Source organism: Strix uralensis, chromosome 15 (assembly GCF_047716275.1).
Source record: "Strix uralensis isolate ZFMK-TIS-50842 chromosome 15, bStrUra1, whole genome shotgun sequence".
Classification (NCBI taxonomy): Eukaryota; Metazoa; Chordata; class Aves; order Strigiformes; family Strigidae; genus Strix; species Strix uralensis.
In genome coordinates this window covers 1,240,065-1,263,266 of record NC_133986.1, presented here as the reverse complement: position 1 = coordinate 1,263,266, position 23,202 = coordinate 1,240,065, and the positions used below count along the sequence as shown (strand labels likewise).

General features: G+C 39.4%; 1 protein-coding gene and 1 long non-coding RNA gene across 11 annotated transcripts in view; one reads left to right on the top strand and one right to left on the bottom strand.

Annotated features, from left to right (window-relative positions):
• The window catches only part of LOC141950292 (uncharacterized), a 304,169-nt gene that overhangs the window by 10,170 nt on the left and 270,797 nt on the right, over nucleotides 1-23,202 (bottom strand). The window contains exon 8 of one of the 3 annotated variants that reach the window (XR_012630982.1): nucleotides 14,787-14,829. The exons of 1 other annotated variant lie outside the window; for it this stretch is intronic. This is a non-coding gene — a long non-coding RNA (uncharacterized LOC141950292). Of the gene's footprint in view, nucleotides 1-14,786; nucleotides 14,830-21,231; nucleotides 21,503-23,202 lie in introns of those variants that run through there. One more of the 3 variants, XR_012630984.1, reaches the window with a different exon arrangement.
• The window catches only part of GALNT18 (polypeptide N-acetylgalactosaminyltransferase 18), a 326,140-nt gene that overhangs the window by 218,223 nt on the left and 84,715 nt on the right, over nucleotides 1-23,202 (top strand). For 5 of the 8 annotated variants that reach the window (XM_074884914.1, XM_074884915.1, XM_074884912.1 and 2 more), the window contains one exon: nucleotides 16,292-16,456. The exons of 2 other annotated variants lie outside the window; for them this stretch is intronic. In XM_074884914.1, coding sequence (XP_074741015.1) covers nucleotides 16,292-16,456 — 165 coding nt within the window. Of the gene's footprint in view, nucleotides 1-16,291; nucleotides 16,457-16,808; nucleotides 16,916-23,202 lie in introns of all 8 variants that reach the window. One more of the 8 variants, XM_074884913.1, reaches the window with a different exon arrangement.

Genomic DNA, 23,202 nt, shown 5'->3' with positions numbered 1-23,202 from the left:
GGAAACTATAATTTAATGCGATACAAGTTGTTGGACTTAGAGGTAAGCAGGTGGAAGATCAAAATTAAAAAACAAATGGTCCTCTTTGGCTTTTAAATCTACTAACATGTCAACTAAGTGGCCACCACAGCTAGTACTTTTTTGAATTACGATTCAATTTAGAATATACAGAAATAACACTGATTGTTACAGTGGAAGAATAATGGTATGCCTTAAAAGAAATTGCGTTTTTTAATGTGTTTTTGTAAGGTGAAGAACCTTATACCTTTAAAAATAGTTGCTAAATTTCTGGAATCATTTGCCTTCCCCCCCCGCCCCCCCCTCCCCCTTTAAAGTGTGATTAAACAGATTATACAGGGATAGCTCTGTTATGCCAAGCCTATCTGCTCAGCTGGCTGTCCATAACAGCTTGGAGCAATCAAGTGAAAAAGCTGATGAATGCATTTAAGTCATTCTGATGTTACTACAGTATTAACTTTGTATTTGTTTAGCAGGGAACTGCACTGATTGCGAACGTTGGAGCTTTGTTGCTCCTGCTATGTTAAAGATGTAGTGATTTATTCAGCATGCATATTCCATTTCAGCATTTATTTTTAGTGCTTTCAAACTCTGAAATTACCCTTAAAACAGTGAGGTGTGCATTGACTGCTTCACTAATGGCATCAGTTTGGGAAGGAAAAAATAGCAGTACAGCTTACGAACTCACAAGTTTTGTTAAAATAACATGAAGTTTAAAGGAAAAACTGGAGAAAACTGAGACAGGTTGCCATATTAAACGTGGAACTTCTATAGATCATACTGCTTTGCATTTAGTATGGAGGTCTGTGATCAAGGCACAGGGACAGAACTCAGTATGTAAGAAGGAGATCATGCCAATGATGGTAAATTGGCTGTGAATTTCAGGTTGGTTTGGCGGTTTAGTTAGGTCTTCTGTTTTATATTAACACTGAACCAAATCCTTAATTTTTTCATTTGTTCTCAAATGTGTTCAAATTAGGAAATCTCTCATTGTTCAAATAGAAATTATCAAATACCATTGCATTAGTGTAGCACAATGCGATAAAAAGGTTTCCTTTGTTATAATGTGCCTGCACAGTGTTTTCACGATATGGGCATATAGTGGGTACCAGATGATTTCAAAATGTTGTGTGATGTCAGCATTATATAGTCCTCAAAAAATTACTTACAGTTGCTGGATAGAATTATGACAATGACTGACTAATCATGTTTTTATTTATTTGTGTTCAGTGTCACGACACTTAAGTCCTTTCACCGACTGGATTGATTGAAATATCTCATGAAGTTTAAGATCTTTCTTGTTAGTAAATATGAATTTGGGGTTTCTAAGAATTTCTGGAGCAACCAGATTGCTTTTTTCCCAGGTTGCATTTTTTAATTCATTATGATAAGTAACAGGAGTAAATATAAGTGTTTGCACAGTGATGGACTGTGAGAACTGGGACCTTCTTGAGCACTCAAGGCACATTTAAATACAAACTGTCAAGTGAGCTAAATGTTATTCTGCCAGATGTGTGACATACATGGTTAATACTCTGAAGTACCTAACTTTCAACAGGAGCCATGCTAAATAATTATGGAGTAACTGTTTGCTGCAGAATTCCCATTCCTGGCTTCCAAATACATTTTAATACCTTATGTAGCTTATTTTCAAATAAAGTTAAATCTGCCCACTGTAGTCTCCATTCATAACTGCACATAAATAATTTGAAGGAATATTGTAATCTGGGAAATATTACCTGAGATGATAACTGTATCTGTGGTCACTGAGAGGAAAAAACCAACACCTACAAGAACTGTGGCAGGTTTGATGATTATTTCTTTTCATTCCTTGGCACTCTTCAAACTTACGGAAATCAATGCTGATTAACTTTTTTCTTAATCAGACAAACATTACCTCTTATGATTCTTCCTGTCCCTCCAACTTTGTCACTCTCCAACTGTTTGCAGTCTTGTGTTCATGGGAGACTCCCCCAGAATCACAGAATGGTTGAGGTGGGAAGGCACCTCTGGAGATCATCTAGTCCAACCCCCCTGCTCCAGCAGGGTCACCTAGAGCAAGCTGCCACAGAAGCGGTGTGTCTCCCCTTGGCAGTGTCTTAGCACGGCATTGCCTCTGTCAGGGGCATGGGCCATCCTGGGAGGGAGCGGTTAATTCCCAAACCACTGTTTCTCCCGTGCATGCCCCTGCCGCCCCTGCACCCCTAGGGAAGATCTGGGCCTAGAGGGCCCATGTAGGGACACAGATTTGTGCTTTGAGGAGAATCAGCTGCGCAAAGTAGTATAAGTCACTTTATTTTAAACTTTAAATAGTTTATTGTACAATAGACAAATGTAATAATCCTTCTCAGTGTTTTTATTCATATTCAAATTAGGAAGCTGGTAACAGTGGTAGTTCTTGTTTTAGAACAATCAAAAGAACATTGTAAAATTAATTTACTTAAGAGTCCTGAAATAATTGTATTCCTTATATTGTGAATATTCAGTGACTTTTGAGTGACTGATGTGCCTAGTTTTTGTATTAATTCTAAACAGCAAGACAGAGGGCTTTTTCTTTTCTTTAGGTCTGTGTCCTGCAGATACCGTTATAGGATAATCTACTTCAGATAATAAAGCCTCCTAAAACAGGCAGAAAATGCAGGGGAAAATCTGTGACATAATCTGCCTTTCATGATGAAGGCAGCTTAACCTCACAGCCTAGTGATACCTCAGCAGTCTGAAGCTTAGCGTAACTGTTTTAGCTATTCACTGTTGTACTTGAAGGTCATTTAAACAACCTGGTTTTAGAGTTGTTGGTTTTACTTTACTGCCTCATCCACCTGATAAACCGTTACTCAGGAAAGCTGAGCTGCTTCTACTTGGCCTGTGGGTACTTGTAAGGCCTAAGTTTATAGGCGAGCCTTCACAGTGTGATGGAAAGTCCCAGAAATTAAGCCCTAATGAATGGAAACAGGGGAGAAGGTATTGTACTATTTGCACAATTAAGCAATGTGCCTTTGCATATCACAGTATTTACTGTTTCACTTCTTGCCAAGGTTTAGAGCCTGATTTGTGCAAGGGGCACAATACAAAGTTGGCAGTGTTCTTAGTCGTAGGAGAAATGAAGCTCACTCGGCCAAGCACAGTAAGGCTTCCCTAGGCTCACTGCTAGGACAGTGGAATTGCATTAACGTCCTGCTTGACATGAAAGCAATTTTCTGCTTTTCAAACAGCTTTATTTATTTATTCGTTGCTAGTCTTGAAAGTCTTCTTAAGACTTAAGTACTCACGGTAAGAAATCTTGAAGTATGGTTACTTCTAATGTCCTCCCTCGTTTCCATCTTTCCTTTAAAAAATGTCATTAGCACTAAAAGTACATTCAGTGATGAAAATGTATCAGGTGGTGCTTTTCTTTGCCCGTTTCTTGGGGACCAGAAGAGCAGAAGAAAGGAGGAATCTCTGGGATGTCAGCACAGTATTCCAGCCTGAGACACGTTTCGATTTTATTTGCAGAGCTTTGTGAACTTTGCAATTTATTCATGAACACAGGCAGGATCGAAGCTACAGTTTTTGCGTGAGGTCATAGTATACAGACTCTTCATTTAAATTCTAGATGCTGACTTCTTTCTCTGAGTGTCATTTGCTGTCACCCTGCCAACAGTGGAGCCACTACTTCAAGACATTTGGTAGGTGGGAAAAGTGCCATTTCTGTGGAGGTACATGTATTTCTCCACTTGCCTTGGAAGGCTTAAAAATGTTTCAGGAAAGAAATTTTCTTTCAGGATACTGTTAGTTTGGATAAAATTTCATGAGTTTCTGTCAGTCTGTACAGAGAGACCAACAATAAAGATCGAAACAAATCAGCTGAAGGGATAGACTTTGTCTCTTGAAATACATCCTCTACAGCTAAGGAATAATGGTTTTTACTCTTTGTAGGCTACTGTAATTACGGATTTGCTTTAATTTTGATGCTGTCCATTTACAATATCACATTCTTTTCTTCAGCTTAATGGGCTTAATTTGGTTTAAGAGGCAAAATACTACAGAACGTGTCAGGGTGGGAACACTGAGCAACTTTCCTCTGTTCTCCAGGGGACTGAGAGCTGCCCCAATCTGCACCTCTCACCCCTACCCACTGAATAACCATGCCACAGGCCCTCATCTGTTAGAGCAGTTAGCACAAACTGAAAGTGAAATGTGACAATACCTGTTGAGAAAAGCTTAACTGTCGATGACAGAAATGACCAGCAGAAAATGGTACAGGTGCTCGTTCTTTTCTTTGGTGGTTATCAATCATGTCTGCGTCATCAGTATTCAAACTTAACTCATCCTCCATGAATATACTGTTGTGAAGTTGGCTATTCAAAGTTACATAAGTCATTTAAAGAAAAGGAAATCATAGCATAAACATCAGGTGTCTGAAATTTTGTTCATATTATGACAAAGTGCCACTGGTGCTTTTAAATACAAAATGTATGGCTGCTAAACCTGGCAGAGATTTCATTAAAAATAATGCTACCGAGCATGAAAGTAGGCCATATATATTTGCCTGTTCTGTAATTATAGGCTGTATATGACATGAAAACCTGAGGCAAAACTTGTGCAAACTTTAATAGTGTCAGGGTTTTACTCTGAAAAATGACTAATAATTGTAACCTGGGAAAAGACTACAGAAGTATCCACTGCGCAGCTCAAGTGGCAGGGCTTGGTAAAAGAACTGTTTACCACTGAAACTGCAGCAATAAAAGTTCTGTATATGGAAATGCACAATATACCTGCGAGTAATAAGCCTTTAAGATGGAGTTCCCAGGTGGCAGTATGTCACAATCTCAGCTGCATGACAATCCTTGAAGCCATGCAAGAGAGTAAAACTGCAAAAAAAATGTCGATGCAAGTGCTGTGCATCTGTGTTGAGTTTTCTCACGCTTCTGTGTTTAAACAAAGTAAAATTCTTTTCCTTGTTTTGGTGTTTGAGGTTCTCTGCTGCACTGCAGAGGTTCTTCTAACTAGTCACTGTGTTAGACATTGATGGTACTCCAGATAGATAGCTAGTGCTGCTCATCTCTTGGTTTGCTATAATGAGTTCCTAACTAATTCTCGAGTTTAATAATACCCATAATAAGACTTTTAGAGTATAATTATTTAACACCAAGCACTGAGAGATTAGGAGATCAAGTGGGAGGTTAAAACTGCTGCTGAAGGAAACACAGCTAACAGGACTAGATGAAACCTTCAGAGCTTCCCTTCTGTCAGAGAGCCGTGACAGACTGTGGGATGTCCTAGGCTGTTCCTTCAACTTCCATTTGCACATTAATTTCAGTGTATTCAGTCCATTGTAACTTAAGTCTCTAACTGGGTTCTTTATAGCTTGGCATCAGCTACTCTGCTAGTCTAGACTAAATGGAATGACAGGTAGCCCACATTCCCATAAAATCTGAGGTGATTTTAAAAATCTCAGTATGAAGCACCTTTCACTGTTTTTAACATTCTGAGAGTCCTACAGGATCTTTAGTTTCCAACTTCACCTCAGTCTTGACAAGATGTTCCACTTGCGTTCTGACTGCAGCCTTTGTAGAGTAAAATCAGCCTGTTTTCATTTAGGTCAGAGTATTGATGCTGCTTGTTACAGATCATCTATAAACTTTATCGCATGCAAAGGAAGAAGGGAAAAGACTCTCTTGGATCCTGACAGTTCATTTGATTTCAGGGGAACTATGTCAGATTTATTTTAGCTTTGCTGTGAATGAATCAAGCCCCATTCTTCTTGCTATGGGATTTACTCCTTTACATGTTGTAGCAGACTAAAAAACTACTACTGAGACTTTAAGACATTTAGAGCAAGTGGGTTTTGCATTTCGATTTGTTCTTCTCTCAAAGGTGCTTGCAAGAAAGACACTTTATAAACTTAAGTTTGACTGATGAACTCTTGTGGGTGTTTCATTGTGTTTTGTGAGGAAAAATAAGTATGTCCCTGCTGGTAGCCTAAATAGAAGATAATCAGACTTTCACTAACCAGCTTAGGCTGAAATGTGCTGCATATCTTTTTGTTTTCCTTTTCTGTACATAATGCCTCACTTCCACATAGATGTTTTCATGCCTGTATTTTACTGTCTTCGGCACCAAAATAATTATTTTTAGACAATTTTTATTGTGTTTGCGTATGTTGGGGTCATTGTGGTACCTCTGGAAACCTTAAATGAAATGCATGCGTGATTCTAAGAAGAATGGGTGAGATCTGGCTCTTCTGAAATTGGAAACAGGTTTGTGATTGCTTTCAGTGCAGGCAGGAAAGCCAGTAGGCATTAGGGGTTAAGTAATATCTGTAGGGAGCTGGGAATTCTTCTCAAAGTTGTACATGTAACTACCTTACTTTGTTCCCTTCACAAAATGACAAAAGTTCACAGTGCTTCTGGAATGCAAAAGGAATTAAAGGACCTCTGTATTTTGTAGTCCTTGCTCACTACCATAGGGGATTAAAGATGACAGGACTGGATTAAAAAATCCCAAAACTAAATAAAAAGAACCCAAACCCTCGAGACCAAGATGTTAGTAGAGCATCTTAATTAAGAAGGCGTGGCACTTGCTTGTAATTTGTCTGACTTATCAGTTGCAAACGTAAGATTTTATCAAATTCAGTTTAGGAAAAGGTGTAATAATAGTAGAAATAACACAATGTATTTTAATGAACATTCAGAAAGTTATACCACTAGAAAAAAACACATACCTTTTTTCTGAGAAATGGTAAACTACCTGACTCATCCCTGGCACTACATTTTTTTATTGTTACACTTATTCTTGTAGTTCTGGGCATCCCAATAATGACCCAGAAGTCTATTATATTAAGTGCTCTACAACCTCGTAATAAAAAGTACACCCTTGACTTGAAGAGCTAAAGTCTACAAATGAAATATTTGGAACAGGAGGTTGTGGCAGAGAGGAGAAAGGAATGCTAGGAGATACTGATAGCATTCTTGGGTGATGCTTCTGCTATATCTGCAAAATTACCTTTTTTTTTTTTTTTTTTTTTTTGAGACGTGGGCAAAAGGGAAATTTTGTGGAATGTGCAGAGAAAGATAAGTTCTTTGGAAGATGCCAGCACTGCTTCTAGCTTGCAGGAATCTTTGCTCGAAAAATGTGACCAATGAAGGCTAGCATCCTGATCTAATTAGGAGCTGGAAGATAACCTATTCATACATGCTAGGCTGGTAAGTAACAAGAGAAGGCATTGAGAAGGGCTTTGAAAATGAAGACAAGCAGTTTATGCAGCATGGAAAACAGAACAAGTGGAAGGATACTGCCTTCCTGAAAGGCAACCTGAAACCCAAGTCTTCAGAAGCATTCAGGAATGATTTGAAGAGGGCATGAGTGTTGGTATCAGTGAGGAAGCCAGCAAGGGTCAACTGAGTGGAAAAGCTGTATTTTAGAGACATTCTGCAGGAAAAAAAGGATGTATAACAAGATTTGATGACTTTGGAAGAGGTTTGAGATGAAGATGTGCATTATATAAATGCATGATTACCTGAATGTGACTGTGTCCGTAGTAATCTGAAGCACTCGGGTCTAGTTGTGAAAAGGTAAAAAATCTGCTTTTAAACTTCTTGATGCTGAGCTACCAAATGCTTATACACAGATGGCAGTGAACTAGCTCAGATTTCAATTTGGCCAGAAGGAGTCAAATCTGGTGTAAAGGACAGACCAGTGCATCAGCATATGGGGACAATGGCTAAGTTTGTTTGCAGGTCAGTATGTGTTGAAGGAGAAGGAAGCAGGGTAAGACAGACATGGGATTCTGCAGGAATCTGTGAAGGGTAAAGAGGGATTGGTGGGAGAGGGAAAAGGAAAATTCAGATAGGACAAAGACACAGGAGCTGTAACACAGCATGCTTTTTAAAAAAAAGGACACAGTTGCCTATGCCAGAATGGCTCCAATTTATTTCTTTTTACTGCCTTTTATTTCTTCCCTGTGGAAGAATTGTAGAGATCTTGTGCAGAGATAAAAGCAAAACCGAGGGAAGCTGTAGGAAGTGAATCAACTAAAATTTTCATTTATCCAGGTCTTGTTAATTCTGTGGTTACCAGCATTAGGAAAACTATGGAAGTACGTACTGAAAGCGTATATAAAAACAATGATTGACAGTTCTATTCAATTTTAAAAGTGGAGCTTAAGTAAGGGGATTTTTGTTTGCTTGTTTTAAATAAAACCAAAGCAGAATACCAAAGTAGGCAACAGCAGAATTAGGTATTCCACTGCAATATAGGGTCATGAATTTAAATTTAAAAGTCTGGCATTGAGTTCCTGTCTGTTTTCTATTAAAATGTTAACATTTTTGTATCTTTAAGCCTATATTTATAGCATCATGCTATATTATTTAAAGTTTCTGAGCACCTTGGCTTTATTGCTATCAAGTATTGCTGCTTAGAGTTCAGAAGTTAATTAGTGCACGGACAAGAAGAAGAGCAAGTAGGTCAGATGATCGGTATGCTGGTGGGTTAACTCGGTAGATATAAATCTAAACACTGAAGTGAAATAGTAGTTTCCTTCTTACACACTTCACAATTCAAGTCTAAATTACAGTGTTGCTACAGTTGGTATACTAGCTGTTTTTCAGCTCATCATAAGACAAGTTTCATAGTGAATAGGTCCTCAACATGGCTAAAATATGGTTATAATTGTTTTAAAGTTGTATCGTCAGGCTGCAACAGCTGAAAACCTACCTCAGAAAAATAACAGGAATCTTTTGAAGAGCTGTAATTCTCAGCCTGTGTTCTTGTGCTTGTACTTCACCAGTAAGTTTTTTAGGGCAGCACAAGATGCAGTGATGCTGTTGATTGTGGCTCAGCCTCTCTCTCCTGTCACTTCCTACATGAATAGTAAATGGGAAGACTCTTGATTTTTATCTTAATCATGTATTTGTGTTACTCATAATGAACTCAGATTCTGTCAAGAGTTTTCTTATCAGGGTTGAAAAGTTCTTCCATTCAGATGTGTTTATGTAACAAGAAATGCTGGAATAAAAGTCAGGAACAATATAAATAGCCAAGTAATGGCAATGTTAGCTAAGTCTGGCTTTACTGGAATCCACCAGACTGCTGTTTAGCTGGAGTTGTAGTCAAGTATGAATCTGCTGTGAGACTTTGGACCTAATATGTTAATATATTGCTCCTGACAATAAATGACTTCATGGATTCATCTGAAGAAAAATACGGTTCAAAGATGGAATAAAGTAGTGGTGAATCAGGCTTCTTATTCCTCATAGTTATTATGCCAAAAGCAGGGTAGCAAATAATACTGATGGTGGTGAGCATTAAGTTTGCTCGTTATAAATGCAGAGTCATGTACCAGTCTCCTGCGTGATTTCATCTGGGAACATTGCCATAAGGATTACAAATGGCTTTCAGCCTGAAAATTGGTGTGTATTGCTTTAAACTTCCAACGGGGAGTTGGCAATTTATCCTTCAGATAATCATCTTGTGTTAAGTTGAACATCTTACTCTAACTTTTGCAACATGATAAACCCAGGTCCTATGAATAATTTACTGCAAATGGCAACCCACTTCAGCTCTGAAGTCTTTATCAACTCTGGTGGCTTTTCAAAGTTTAATAATAAACTTGGAGCCAAAAACCTCATTGCACTCAAAGTCAGTGGAATTTCAGTGTTAATTGCAGTGGGAATCACAGTCTGACCTTTTAGGGCAACTTCTCATGAATAGCAGCTCTACATCACCTCGTTGTCTGAGTAAGCAGAGCTCATTTACCTTCCCTTGTACTCTACAGCATCATGGGGTTTTGTGCAGATTTTATTGCCTGTAGGTGTTTGAAATATTTTTGCTGGGCAAAAAAGTTGGCTGAATTACCTGGGCCTTCATTGCTTTCATGGCAGATTTAGGATGTGTTCTGTACTGCACTACTGCAACACAGCACGTAAGATGTGAGTATCCCACCAAAATTACCGTTCTAGCCCTACAGGAAACCTGCATGGCAATCCAGTTGGTAATCTTCTAGAAGGAACAGCAACACCTTTCAGTTTGCCAGGCCCTGACTGGCTGGCTGATCTGTACGAGTGAAGGCTGTCCCAAGCTTTTGGTCCGCTCCATCTGGCTAGGCTGAGCCTTGCTGTCATCATGAAGGAACTGAAGTACTAACAGGGGATTTTGCAAATTAGTCTTAGCATGATTCCCCCCGTGTAAACAAAGGTAGCCAAATCTTGTCAGATGGTCTCTAACACTCATAAAGAGGTAACTGCTACATGTATATGGTGGATTCAGTATGCATTATCTCAGCTCTGACCTTCTTATAAATCACAAACACTTTTTCTTTCTGATTTTGAGCATTCTTGTGCAGATCTGCTTCTCGCTATGCTCACTTGATGCCCCTGGCATTTGCATATGCTGTGCACATGTTTTTCCCAGTGAGCACTAGTTTACCAGTTAGATGACTGGCTATGCAAGTGGTATTTCAAGATTAAAGTTGAAAGCAGAATTTGTCTCAGAGTAGATAGATAGGTGGAACAGAAGGGCAAAAGGACCCTTTGTTCTGAATGTAACGATTGAGATTTAGGGGAGACTCTGACTCCAGGCATGAAATCTCCTTTTTCTCCTCCATGTTGATTTGCTACATGAGATTGCATCAAGAGGGAGGGGGAGTCCCTACATTACCCAAAAAAGAGCAAGAGTGTGGCTTGGTCCAATGGCAAATAAAGGGTGAAGCTCCTTCTCCTTTATTGTGGAGATGGCTTGAGTAGCAGACCAACATTTATAAGTATGCAACACCTAAGTATACAACTTAAGTTTTCATCGCAATATTTTATTGTAAGTTTTCCTGATATTCAAGCAAATTTTCAGAAAAAGTTAAGCTTAGAGTATTAGAAAAAAATAATACACAGCAAATTAGTTCACCTGAAATGCAGGTGGGAAAGACATTTAGGACACCAAATTTTCTCTAATAGCTCCTAGTCATTATGAAGTTTTCTTGATAATCCTAGGCTGTGCAGCTCTCAATTACCACTCATCTGTGTTTTCATGTTTTAGTTGTCTTTTTAGGACAAATAATTTTTGTTCTCAAAAAAAAATGGTTTAGAAAAAATAACAAGTATGCCTTGACTAAATCTCTCTCTCACCTTACGAAGATTTTTGGGAACCATTTTACTAGTTTTATTGATGTGATACCAATCTGAGTTTGCTTGTCTTATATTTTGACTTAATGTGAATAATCAGAGAGATTACTAGGTGAAGCAAACAGGAAATGAAGCAATGGCCTTAGATAGGATACTTCTAGGAAAAGGAATACAAGAAAGCTGTGGAATAATTGGTCCTTTAATTGGAAAATGCCATTTTATAGGCACAAGGCTATTTGCAGGTCAAGCTTCTCAGCATATATAAAAAAAATTTGAAACGGTTTACAAAAAACCCCGCCTTTTACAGTCCAGGGGAAATGAAGGTGATTAGTTATGAGGCTGTTCTTCAAGAACAAAAGCGAGACTGAAACACAGATGCCTTGTGGCAGAGACGTGTGTCAAGCTTTGAAGGCAACCGATACACTTTTCTTCAGACCCAGGTATGAAGCTTTTGTTACTTTAATCATTTGCTTGCTGCAGATCTTTAGATTAATAACACCAGGGTTTGTTCTGAATAACTTCTTCTGCATCACTGCAATCTGCTGAGAGCCCCAGACTTCCAGAGGAGATTTCTTGAGGACACTGAATGCGGCTGGACCTGCAGTGAGGGCAGGGAAAGCAGGCAGCACGTGGCAGCCTCCAGAGCCAGCCTGTCAGCGTGTGACCTGCGCTCATCCACCCTCGCAAAGCACCTGGTGGGAGTGTGCTTGGAGGAGATGTGGACGTGCTTAAGGCTCAGGCCCCACGTTGACTTGGGTACTTTGCAGATCAGAAATCCTGCCTACATTTTTATAGAATTTCTAACTGACAGTAATGCGGAATCCTTATAATTTCACTTTTTGAGAAGATAAGTGCCTTTTGTCAAACCTAACATTTCCTGAGCAAAGCTGCTTCCTTCCAGTTGCCCAGGAGATATAGTTGTACCTCAGTACTGTTATGGAAAGGAAATAGATGGTCAAGTGCTGTGGGCTAGAACAGACTCATGAAATTTAAGGAGGCTTATTTTGTTACAGGATAAAGGAGTTGGGATTTTTTAATCATGTGCTTTGGTACCAACATCCAAGCAAGATTTTTTCTGTGGAAATTCAGTAGCTCCTCAGGGAGTATGTATGTGATGGTCATGTGAAAATGTGTGGTTGTGTTTTGCTGAGGCTGCGTCTTCAATGAAAGTGCAAAGGAATTTTGAATGAATGCTGCAAATCAGCATACAACAAGTGTCCTGACTTCAGTGGAACTAAGAAAATGTTTGGCCATTGAGTCTCCAGTCCCTTGAACAAGGACTGCTGTGACATTTACTGTTGTAGCAGAAATGAAAGGTCCAAGTTCTCAGTAAAATTTTCAAAGTTACTCTAATGACTTAATAGTTCGTTTTCAGTATTCAGTCATTTGGACTGAAAAAAGAAAGTAGTGGGGTGATTGTTCAAAAATTACTTTCCTAAATGACTGCAAAATTTCTGTTTTGTTGTATTAGTTGATGGGGATGTTGCAATATTGTAGGAACAGATGTCCTGGTAAAATGTGCCTGTATCTTCTGAAGTGTTTTAAACAAAAGTGCCTCAGTTGTCCATTTTGTGCTGAACTAAGACTGCAAACCAGCTTGAGTACTTGTTGATACTTAAAAGCATCCTTTTGAAGAAGTACTGCTCTGGGCATTTATCTATTTAACCACTAATTTAAATCACAACTACCAACTGTTTGTTATAGGGCTACACATAAAATGATACAAGCATGAGCATGGGTTTAATCTTTAAAATCATATTTTACCTGTAGGTCAGTTTAAAGTATGATCAATAAAAAGTCATATATGTGCATACCTAGCAAGTACAGTATGAGATGGTAATTCAATTCAAGTAACTCAGCTGGTTAATCTCCTACTGCCCACTCCAGAAAGGTAATTTGTGTACCAGCTTTAAACTAAAAAAACTCAAAACTGAACCACTAAAAAAAACTGCGCCAACCAAAAAAGAAACCCAGAAAGTATTTTGAAAAATTAATCAAATGGAAACAGGGAGATATACTGTGAAAGCAATTAAAATATTTTTCTTAATATACAAAATTACTTAAAGGGAGGCTTTACCATGGTTTCATGTTTAATAATTTGGGTTTCAGACTAGAAGAGCATTTCAAGTTTAATCAGTAGTGCCAATATTTAATTCAGTTTTACCAAATGGATGTCCTCCCTTCATCCTGACACAGTTACTATTAGGCTGTCCCATTGCAGGGACTGTTTTATTCTCAGGTTGGGGGAGAGGAGCCAGGGACTGACCATAGGTTTTAAGAAAACATTTTCGGCCAAGTGCAACACAAACCTCACTGGTAGCTAGCATGCTGCTCAAGTAGAATTTATAGAGTACGTGCTTTTGATGCCATTCCTCCATTAGTAGAACACAGTAGTCAAGTTACCAGGCTGTGTAATGTTTTCAATTCAGAAATAAGATATGGTATTATTGGATCTACCATAACAATTAATATATAAATAAATTTATATATTAAATAAATAATATCCATATTACTTAAATAAATAATATCCATATTACTGAAAGAGCTTACTCAGAAGGACTAACTGCCACCATACCATAGTCTGTTTCAGTTTGAGCTTATTTTTACATGCCACTCAAAGAGCTGAAAGGGGCCTTTCCCAATGCTAGGTGAGAATACAAGATTTCACACCTCTTTTTCTAAACTGGTCCACAATGAAAAATGAAGTGATATTAGCAGGTAGGGTGAGCTCTCTAGAGATAAGCAATAACCTGCTAATTATTTCTATTAAGCATACTTGCATTTGATTGTCAAATTTCTGCTTCTGCCCAGAAAGATGCTCAGACTGAACTGTTGCTGACTTGACACAAAAAAAGCTGGTGGAGTTGCACTATGAATTGGGCTTGCTTTATCCAGGAAAAGGAAATTATTACCTTCAGGCCACTCTGTGAAAGGCTGAGGAGACTGAGTTAATAAAACCAGCTCAGCCCTGAGGGTCTGCAGGTACACCACTTTTTTTTGCACGAGCAACCCTGAGTGTGGACTTCTCAGAGTTACGGCCAAGCCTGCTCATTTGTTTTCAGTGACTGATGTGTATCTTTAAGGAAAGAAAAAAATGCAAAACCTTTTGATTTTCTTCCATATTTTCTGTGGTAATAACGTGCTGAAAAAGTGGAATTAACAAATCACTTCCTATTGGTAAAAAATGCAAAGAACTGACAATTTCCCTCTCATTTTTCTAGTAACAATTTAGGTAAGAGGCAAACCAGCTGCAACAAAATGTTCATCTGTAGAGTCAATGTGTCCTAACAATCCCCTTCAGAGACCATCTTGATCTTACTGCCTTCCTATATCACTACCCCAATCTCTCCAAGAAAAAGTATCTGGATAGATCTTAAACGTATCTCAAATAGTTGCTGTTGGTCTGTCTAGAAAGCGCCTTCTAAATGTTTATTGCTCTTCTAAAGCATCAGTTCTGTTTGCAGGAATGTTAATTATCTAATTTATGCATGGAGTCTGTTGGGGTGTGCTCTTGTTAGTCCTTCCACAGTTTGTACAGGTGACTTCAATCAGTAATAACCAAGCGTTTTGCAAATGTGCTCTGCTAGGTCCTTTTATTTACCCTTCCCTTCTCCTGTAAGGCATGACTGAACTAGTCAACTTTTCTCTATTCAAAGTCTTAAAACCTAGACTCACCTCAGTTTAGCCAGCTCAGGTTTCTGTTATCATGTCATCATTTCTGTGGGGTGAAAAGAATGAAACTTGATGAAGGGGGCCAAACCTTTGATTAGTGTGAACCATTAAGGGCAACTTCATTAACTTTTTATGCAGCTAGTCAGTTTGCTGCGGATCTGCCCCAGAAGTGTTCCAGGAGGGTAAACAGAGGATGTAGTCTCGCACACAAACACCACCATTTGTGTCATCAACACAACATCAACACTGAACAGATACCAGGAGATAGTACCATCAACCTCTGGGAACAGAAGAGATTCCCAAATACATACCGCATCACTTTCAGCTCCCCTTTTGTTACAGACACACAGAACGGATACAGTAGGATGACCGGGACATTAATTTGGTGCTTCTGTCCAGCTCTTGTCTGTTTTGACTCTGAACCAACTGCAGTTGTCAAAGCCTTACACCTACCCTTATCAGATAAGGCTACTAAAGCATGATGTTGCCATTTCATCTTTCTCATGGTCCTCTCAAGAAAAAGGTCTGACTGTAGCAAAATTAATTCTATTTGTGATTAGCAAACAGACAATCCTGGCATAGTCCTGTGTTACCTTTCTCAGCCTATATGTAACCTGTTATCTTCAAGAGGACACATTATCGACTTTGGCAAACTCACCTTCGTTCCCCTTCTTTTTCTTTCTTCTAGAGAAACCTCTCACATATCTGTTTGTAGTCAGAGTGGAAAGAATTGGTGTAATATTGCAGTCTCACGCTTCGGTCCTGAGTGTAATCACTGAGGCCTATGAGAGCATTCCTTTGCTACAAATCCAGATCAGCCAGTGTCTGGTCCCTTTTTCCAGTCTCTTGTGTCTGTGTCTATTGTCATATACAAAATGAAATGAGAACAAATAGCCTGAAACATGGCCATTCTGTTCCCTCTCCTGCCATGTATCTGTCTGTCACCAACTGTTAATCACTTTTTATTGTATATACTGGATTCTGGTTAGCTGCCTCAAATTTGGTTTTTTGGCGTTTGTTTGTAGAAAACCTTCGTTTATCTATCTGTTGTATAAAAGCTTGAGATCCTTCCTGCTGAACTGCTGTGCTGCTGTTCTCCTTTCTTACCTCTCCAGTTAGGTATTATCCTCAGATGGAACAGTCTAATCAGAGTTGATGGCAGTACTCAAACTAACCCCACTTCCTGCTAGAGGGTGTCTTTGAAGACCCATGGTGCATGACCATAGGAAACAGAAGTAAAAAGGCACACAATGAGACAACAGTCAGTTTTGTTTGCATAGTTCCTATTCAGTAGTTAACCAACATTTACTTGTTGGCAACAATTAATTGTTAATTTAGAACAACTTTTAAAAATGTTGTGTTGCCTCCTGCATGAAAGGAAATAATTTAAAAGCCACTATGGGGTCAGCCTACTGCTATTCAGCATATTTATCTTTGCCATTAGCTTTTTGGTAAAAGTGCTGCTTCTGTCTAGAGGCCACAAATCTTGTTTGTGCTTCCTGTTGCAGAATGTTTATTACACAAGCAATCAGCAGCTCCATGTGGGTGTTCTGAGTCCCACTATCGACGATGATGACAACAGATGCCTGGTGGATGTGAACAGCAGGCCCAGGCTCATTGAATGCAATTATGCCAAAGCCAAGAGAATGAAGCTTTACTGGCAGTTTACTCAGGTAATTGTTACTCAGCAGACATTTCAGAAAGTTCAAAAGCTCTGTTTCTGGATCAGAAGTGTGGGTAATCTGTTTACTAACAGAACAGAACCAGATTTAGCCTTGCTTTCTTTGCAGAGAGCTAGGAAGCTATGTTTACATTTGATCCCAATGTCAGCTATCTCAGGAGGTTATAAAACTTGTATTATATTTTCTGAGTTCACAATAAATTATTTGTTTCTAAGACAGAGCAAATGCTACAGAATTATCTCAATACTAAAAAAAAAAAAGTTATTTTTGTAGAGTCAAATGCAAAAAGTAACCTATTTAGGAACAAACAGCTATTTTTTGTTGTTTTGTTTTTTGGAAGTAGCAACTCAGAAAAGGGAGTAGTGGATCATTGATGGCAACACCTTTGCAGTTCCTGACTTAAAAAGACTTGTGTGAACAAGAGAGAGAGAGAGAACAAAAGAAGTGCAGGTAAAGGCTGAGAAGTGATTTATTTCACAGTGATGAGAATGCTGATAGGACACTGAGTCCAGGCCTGGTGTCCACACTTCATAACTGATTTACAAATCCAAGGGAGAGCCACAAAAGTTCTGGGGCTAGAAAACATGCTCTGCGATATAATGCTATGGAGATCACTCTATTCAGTTTGGCTAAGAGGAGGTGGCAGGGTGACTCAAAGCATATCAGTGTTTCCACAGAGGGACAAAGGTTATCCTGAAGACAAAGACAGTCAAATTTAGTCTTTCAAAGGAAGGTAAGATTTTCCTAAGGTAAGAGTTAAGACATTGGAAGTCTACCATATCAGGTACTGACATGGCAGTTGCTTAGGATAAATAAAATGAGAGGACAGTACTTCCTAAAACAAGTATTAGCTTCTGTGAAAAATTTAAGAGCTACTGCGAGTTTGACTGGTCACAGTTGCTCCTCTGCAGTTTTGAGGCTACAGATCTAGTTGTGTACTGCAGCCAATGGGCTGAGGCTCACCATTAAGGTAATTTTATTCCTGCATTTGATTTTTCTGTATCATCCGTGTGGGTTTGCAGATGTCTTTTCTGCCACTTCATTAGTTGTTTTTTTCTTTGACTTCAACAGCCATGATTGGTATATTTAAGACATTGGTAATGCAGTTTAGCACCTACCTTAGTGCAGAAAGCATTTGGACAGTAATCAGTAGAGCACAGTATTAAGGTAATTTGTAGTTATACCTGAAAGTAATCTAGATCTTTGTCTTTAAAGGGTACCTCTCAAGGACTAGACCTTAAATCCCTAACCTGGAGAGAGATCCCAGCTTTCACTTTCAGTCTTCTCAAGGGCAGAGTTTCAATTATGCCTTCTCTGAAATTGTAACAATAGTCTCGTCATGGGGGGGGGGGCCTCACTGTGGCCATCTCTGTACTTGATTTTTGGTACCATTTTTAAAAAGTATAATTAGCATATTTATTTAAAAAGTATTTCAGTACCATTTTAGTACTGTCCACCTATTCAGTGCTTGCTCCCAGCAATCTGGTGACAGTGCTTTCTAATCCAGAATACCACTGCTGTTTTGTAATACTGATTATGTCAGATCTGATTTGGGGGGCAGCAGTACAATGCATTAATAATTTAACTATTCAAAGCTTCAGAAATGGTATTTAACTACTTCAGGTTTGTTTTCTGTCTGTATTTCCATTCCATGTTCCAAATACAATCTCCCAGTGAAGGTGCTAGTGCTGGTAAACTACACTCTGTGGACTGTACTTAAGTCTTCTACAAAGAAACTTCTGCCCAGGAGAAGTGAAAGCTAATTAGTTGTTTCCTTATGATAATTTAAGAGACAAATAAAATAATTAAAAGCTTGCTGTTCAAAAAGGAGTCTGTTAATACCCAATGCAATTAAAATGCCATTATTTCTCAACATACAGCATGGTATGCAGCCCCTTGTATGTTCTGTAAGCTAGAAGAAAGCTAATGAGAGTATTCAAGGCTTGCCAATATCAGCTGATGAACTCCATCTATTTAGTCTGGTGAGAGGATGCTTCTGTGAATACACTGGGAGCTGTCTATCTGAAAAGAGTCTTTTATTACATTTTTAAAGCTCTGGTATTTATTTTCCATATTATGCAATACGCAGAGCTACTAAAAATAAACAGGACTATAAGTACTGATGCTGATGTAGTCCTGAAGTTTGTGAAATACTAATTAAAATGTAGATGCTGGCCATAGCTTTTTCTAGTATCTTCCTTTGGCTTCAAGTATGCTTTGACTTCTCTGGACTCTCTAGCCATTCAACAAGAATGTCTGATGATACAGATAATTAAAAATATAGCACTGCAAGTAGAGAATTGTCTCAAAGGGAAAGGGAGCAAGACTTAAGAACCAGAGCAGGATGAACTAATTGAACTAGATTTCTCTGTCACGGATAGAGTGATGCACTTCACTCACAAGAGAGAAGCAACAATATATTTTATTGATATAAGACGGTGAGTTAACAAAGCTCAATGGTAAATGCGACAGTGGTTTAACAAGATGTGATGGCAAGGTACGCTTGAGTATTTACTGCATAGAGGACAGGGTCAGACAAAACTGTCAGGGAGACCCTCCCGTTGAGTCGTGAGGTCCAGAAAGGACTCCCTTATGTTTTAAACTGCTTCCCAAAGAGGAGTCTCGGCATGGCTGGGGCCAGTCCTAGTCCCAGACTTGGTCAATGGTTTATGTCTAAAGGATTATGTATGCCTAATCAATCCTTTATATCACTTGGCTAAGATTTCAAAGTGTAGCATGCTATTAATTCCTTACCGAGAACCTGTTGCGGCAAGGACTCGCTCAACCTTGAAGGAGTAACCTTTAGAGATGTCCTCGCTCAAGGGGAGATCCTGCCATGCAGGAGAGCTCAGCAGGCCCTGGGCTGTCCCCTATTTATGGAGCAAGACTGATAACTGATTTATATTTTTATACTGACTACAGATGTTCGTTTCTTCCAGATTTTACTTGACTCAGGCATTGACCAGTGCTGTGGTCAGGCGTGTGCATTGCTCAAATTAGCCCTTGTCTATTGTGTTGTTACCTGTCTTCCCCAAATCCACTTGACCATATGCATCCATTTATCACTTGAGCAGGTTTATGGCAACAACACCATCACAAAAATCAGTATTTGCCCTCATTCTAGCCATGTATCGTAAAATTTGAATGAGGAAACTTTCTCATTTTTCTGCAGAACACACTTATATTCTGAGAGGCACCATGATAGTCTGTGGTGGGAGATGGACTTCAGTCTGTTTGATAGAAGACCGTAAAGCTTTTTGGAAAAAGGATTCTTCAAACATTTTCCTCCTCCCTTGCATTGCTGAAATGTAACGAGAGAAATTCTTATGACAGAAGTAGAAAATAGGGGTCATCCTCAGGTAGTGGTCTTGCTTTGGTAGATCTATTACAGAATTCTTTAATTCTTAATTTGCATCTTTGGTTAGAAGAGTGTGTGTGTGTGTATATATATATATTGAATGATATCTTTTTTAAAAAGTTAATCTTTTACTTTGGTTTTAGAATTTGAAGTTATGTGGCTACCTTCAATTGTAGGCAGCTGGAGTCAGACACTCAGATGTCCACTGCTACCTTGTGGACAAAGCAGTAGTTTAATGAGCAGTCACGTGGAGGGAACCACCACCAGTACCTCAAACTGTTTTCATTATACATCACGGTGGCTGGCTGGACAGGGGCTTTGAGAGACTCTGTGGTATCTTTCTGTGCAGGACAAACTTGCATTGAGCATTCAAAGCTTGTACTATGTGTTTGTATAATCAAGATCTGTCAAAGCAAATTTCCATGCTCCACAGTTTTGTACAGCTGCCAAATGCAACAAGACCCAATAAACTGTAGGCTTCAGTGACATTCTTCCTTCCAAGGCTTCTTCAAGTGTTTATAACTGTAATTATGTCAAATTGTGTCAATTAGCCCTGAAAAGACTCCCATCAACTGGGTAGCACTCAAGAATTCTATTGTTCAGGTTGTTTGTCAAGTCTTCTGATAGGGAAATGCTTGTTTTGGCAATATGTCTATGCTGAAAAGTCTTCTAGGTGTTTGACAGTTCACTTAGTTCAGTCTGTATTGCCACTTTTTCATTTAATTGGAACAAAATTAGACCTTACAGCAAAAGAGTAAGTAATCACCAGAAATTATGCAAGGCAGAGAGGATAGAATTACAAGAATTATATGGGTAGTAAAATGGTCAGAATTTTACTAAAATATCAATTTAAATGTGGTATCAAGGAAGCTGCTCTGGCATCATGAACCATTAGGAAAACAAAAACTAACCTCAGTTGCCCTTATTTAGTACTAAACAATTAATCCTGCTCACACCCTGCAAGCTCTTTAGGACAAAGCCGGGTGCTGCAGCAGCCGCCTGCTCCCCGCCGCAACCCAGGGCCTGGGGGAAGCCCCAGGTCAGCAGCACACCTGCCCGTCTGTCACTGCCCACACGCCCAGGGAAGCTGCTGCGCTGGGGCCTGCCGGGGGATTGCGGTACAGGGTCTGGCCTGTGACAGCGAGGGGGCACGGAGATGGAGGAGGTGGGGGCCAGTGCACCTGGACAGGTAACTCCTTGGGACACCTTTCAGTAGAAACTGCTCCTGGCCAAACCATGCTCTTCTGAACTATTCCCCATTACCCCGTTTGGTCTGGTGTGCTAAGAAATAGTACATTCTAAATGCTGCAGCTGGGGTTTTTGGAGGGGTGCACTGGTTTGTTTTGTTAAGAAGTTTCTCAGTCTCCAGTCTGATTTCTCAGGTTTATTGCTGAGGGAAAGGCAGTTGTGACAACACCTGCCTGTGAGTGAGATTCATCTCTCCATACATCACCTGGGTGACAGCAGGTCATCTAGAAAATATACTTACGGCATGTTAGGACTCCTCCAGCAGCATAGCAAAGGCAAAAGAAAGAAGGTTTTCTGTAATTACTCTTTATCTTGAAGTGTTTTCATGTTTATATTTAGTTGGATAGCGATGTGACTGTTTTGTATGCTTCTAACCAGACTTGCTCTGCTGTCACTATTTGCTGTTGTGAGAAACTTGACAGGCGAGGGCTCTGGGTAAAAAGAGGTGTAAGAAAGGACACGAGGCAGAGCTAAAAACCTGAGATTAATAGTTTTAAGGCTGTTCCACGATGAATTCTTTTTAGTACAGGAAGCTCTGTTAATTTAAGTAATTCAGCTAACATTGTGGTTGCCACGGAGAGGTAAGAAGGGTATGCAGCTGTAGGAGGGACACTCATTGCAGAGTCCATGGGAGGGAGAGGCTGTGCAGAGCCTGTGCTCAGCACTGTCCTGTACCCTGTCCACTAGCAGCCGCAGCTGCCTGTGATGCTACTGTTGCTTTTACATGCTATGGAGAATTGTGATTCTAGTCAGTGCTGGAGGCTTCCACAGGAAATCTTCCCATTCAGGGCTGTTCAGAGGGGGTGGTTTATGCTATCCTGAGAAGCTGTAAATAAAATTTGCTGCTGGCAACAGTAGTTACCATATGTGTAATTTCCCAAATACCATAGTAGGAATTGCTTTGGAAGGAAAAGGGAAGACAGACGAGAGCAAATTAATTACTCAGTTGTTACAGTATTCCACAGATAAACATGATCCAGATCTCATTTAAATAGATATGAGGTAATAGATTAAATCCTTATTCTATGTAGCCATATAAAGAAAGAATAGACTTTAAAATTACTGAAAAGTGTTTACATCTTGTTTCTCCTACAGATTTTGGCCTTTGTCAGACAGTCACTCTGAATTATTCTTACCTACCTTTACGTTATGAAATTAAAGGATGTGCAATACTACTGCAGGCTAGAACCATTACCCACAACCACATCCCAGACAAGTAAGGGAATGCAAGGTGCAGACTGGGTGGCAGGATTAAACTGGAAGCCTGTGAAGCAGGCAGAGAATGTCTGTACCAATTTCATACGTCCCCTTGCTGAGCACACACAGCGCAGGAAGTGGAGACTAACACTGTTAAACAGCACTTTCCTTCTAATGTCCACTCCCAGTTTGCAACCCACACATTAGCCAAGGACATCTGTGTACAAGAGGGATTAATTTCAGTAGAGCTGTGTGTCTAATGGAACAATGGTCCCCATGAACTTCTTCGGATTCTTCCATTATGAGAGCCACGGGGTAGAAAACCAGCATCATTAATTTATCAAGAATTTGAATTTATGCTGTACTTCTAACCCCAAAGGATGCAGATACACTTAATATGTATTTGCAGTGTAAGACATGCTGTCCTGCTATACAGCTATATAATTGTGCAGTGCTATCTGCCTGGCAGCTCAGAACAGAAAATGATTGTGATCCTGTTAAAAGAGATACAGATTTTGATCCTGCAGGAGAAATATAAAGAAAAACAGAACCTAATTATTCAATTAATTGAGCTAACAGACTAGGTTACACCACTATGTTCAGTGAGGCTGATTTTGAAATACCCCGTGTTGCCAAGTGTCCAGTTTTAAACCTTAACCACAAAAGCACTTCCACAAGCCCCAGGGGAGCCAGCACAGTGTTGGTGAGTGGGTCCGGTACATCAGCAGCACTTTTTTCTGTACTTAGCTACTCTTTGCCTGTCTTTGACCAACTCTTACCATAGTCTGATTGTACTTAATGTTTTAACTAACTGGCAAATGGCACTGGAGGGCAAGGAACCTGAAACACTGTTCTGCTTAGATATGAGAAAGTGATAGTTAATGTTTTAATTTTCTTTTTGCTCTAGTAAATTTGTCCCTAATTCATGTGCAAT